Raw genomic sequence first — 2,314 nt, 5'->3', positions numbered from 1 at the left:
CTACATTCCTCATTCCACTGTCTTTGCAGTCATAATTGCATGATTATGAGTGGAGTTTCACTTTTTAACCATCTTAAATGGATACAAATATCTTATAGCAACACAAAAATGCCACTTATTTACACATATCACACACATTATTGTGTGAAAACTCTCACTCATCTCCAAAATGCCAGCATATGATGAATGATCTGTTCCAGCTTTATGATGATGATGAGCTGCCAGAACAGGTCTGGTGTGTTTATTCTCTTAACAAAGAAAGGAGTTATTATCGGTTTAGCTTGCAAGGGATCATTTAGAGACAAACTAAGGTGATGGAGTCACTGAGCAAATTGGTTCCTTAGTGTTAATTTGTCTTTGTGTAAACACTCAAATGAGCTTACAGTTTGTAGATGCTGCAGATGGTGAAAATTAACTGCATCAAGTCTGTTTGTTGTTTAAGAAATGCCTTTTTTTTCCCAGCGATTCAGATTATTTCTGTTCACAATGCCCTCCTACAAAGAACCTTCCTCTGTTTAGCACAGTCTATCACTTGCTCCCGCAACTGAAATTTCTGCTCGGCCTGTGTCCATCTCCTGCCCCTTCTCCAGTTCTGCCTGACTGGAGCTCTGCTGGTTCTGGTTTGGGTTATTTTGGCTGCTCCACGACTTGCTCCTGCTGCGGCTGGGCTCCAGCGACTGCCTGTGCCCGCTGCCATTCACAGAAGCATTTCCTCTGTAGCAAACGCCACAAACCAGACCCAGAAAGGCCCGTCTCATCTCGCGGCTGGCCAGGGTGTAGATGACTGGGTTCATGGCAGAGTTGAGCACAGCCACTGCGATAAACCAGTCCACTTTGTAGAGAATGGGGTAGCGCTGCACACATGCCACATCCACCAGGAGCAGGATGAAGATGGGCGTCCAGCAGGCAATAAAGACCCCTACTACAATTATGACAGTGCGCAGGAGGGCCATTGCATGCTCAGAGTTGCTGTGCTTACTCACCTTTCGACTGCTGGACTTAACCAGGATGTAGATGCGAGCATAAAGGACCGACATGGCCAAGAGCAAAACCATGAAAACAGTGATGCAGAAAGCTACATATTTCTTGCTGTAAAGAGGAAGGACTGTGGAGCAGTCTGGGAGGTTGTCCAGGCAGTTCCACCCTAAGATGGGTAAAGCTCCAAGAGTTATAGCAATCAGCCAACAGGTCCCTATGAGCAGGAACACTCTGTAGTTCTTGTTGGCATCGTAGGGCCTCATTTTAATCATTGTTAGGTGTCTTTCTATAGCAATAGCCAGGAGGCTAAAGATGGAAGCACAAAGTGCTACAAACATGCTGCCCTCTCTGACAAACCAGAGCTCAGGTGAGAGCTGAAGGGACGTCTCGCCAGACAAGAGCAAGTTGACCAGGTAAGCGACTCCAGCCAGCAGGTCGCACAGCGCCAGGTTGGCGATGAAGAAGTACATTCGGTTGTGGAACCTGTGGTTCCTCCAAATGGCCACTAGAACGGTGAGGTTCTCCAGGACGATGAAGCTGCAAATGATGAGGAACACGATAGTGGTGCTCGTGCCAGCATGCTCCCGGTGCTTCAGCTTCCCTGTGTAGTTGTAGTGGAGACATATGGTTTCCATCTTTGACACATCAGCTGCTGACACTGGATGTCAGGCTTGAGCAGGAACTCCAGCGTGATCGGCTGCAGCAAAGCATTGAAGTGTTCAGTTTACAAGTGATCAGTTTGCTATTGCTTTAACATCACAATGAAGTCAGTCATTTTCCTTATTTTTTTAAACTAAATATTACACTTTAGTGAAGATGTCTTAAAGTTAATACAATGAGAGTTTACACCTTTAACTAAAATGTGAGAATCATTTCAAACTGTAAGTTGTATTTTTCTACATATTAAGTGTAATTTAGTTATAGAAATACATCTATACACATTCTGCGTAGTTCGAACCAACCACAGTAGTTTTTTTTTCTCCTTCAGCCTGAGCAGAACTTACCACAGGACGCTCGCAGTTTGCCTTTTGTTGGAAACTAAACGCTTTTTTCATAATCCCAAAGTTGTCTCTCGTGTTTCCTAAATTTGGCGTTGAGCTCGAAGCCCTTCTTCATCGCTCGGTCCAACTCCTCATCTTTTACTGTGTGGAAACTCCGGAGTTTGTCGGCGTTGGGCTTGAAGGCAGCCCCTCCCACTCCTCCCTCCTTCAGCGCAGACAGAGCGGCTGCTGAAGGGTCACTTCGGCGCATTTTACGCATCACATTCAGGAGGTGCGTCAAAAGCTCGCCATGCGCCGTAGTAACTTATCACTGTTTGCATCCACATCCATCTGTT

At 45.8% G+C, this 2,314-nt stretch overlaps 1 protein-coding gene across 1 annotated transcript; it reads right to left on the bottom strand.

The window, feature by feature from the left end:
* Positions 1-344: 344 nt before the first annotated feature.
* On the bottom strand, positions 345-2,107 carry s1pr3b (sphingosine-1-phosphate receptor 3b). Its single transcript, XM_079256479.1, has 2 exons — positions 1,983-2,107; positions 345-1,675 (listed from the first exon to the last, which is right to left on the bottom strand). The coding sequence occupies exon 2, from the start codon at positions 1,611-1,613 to the stop codon at positions 516-518; it is 1,098 nt and encodes a 365-aa protein (XP_079112605.1). The 5' UTR covers positions 1,614-1,675; positions 1,983-2,107; the 3' UTR covers positions 345-515.
* Between the last annotated feature and the right edge of the window lie 207 nt (positions 2,108-2,314).

This window comes from Telmatherina bonti (genome assembly GCF_933228915.1).
Source record: "Telmatherina bonti genome assembly, chromosome: 17".
Taxonomy (NCBI): Eukaryota; Metazoa; Chordata; class Actinopteri; order Atheriniformes; family Telmatherinidae; genus Telmatherina; species Telmatherina bonti.
The sequence above is the reverse complement of the archived record's forward strand: the minus strand, read 5'-3'. Positions and strand labels throughout refer to the sequence as shown.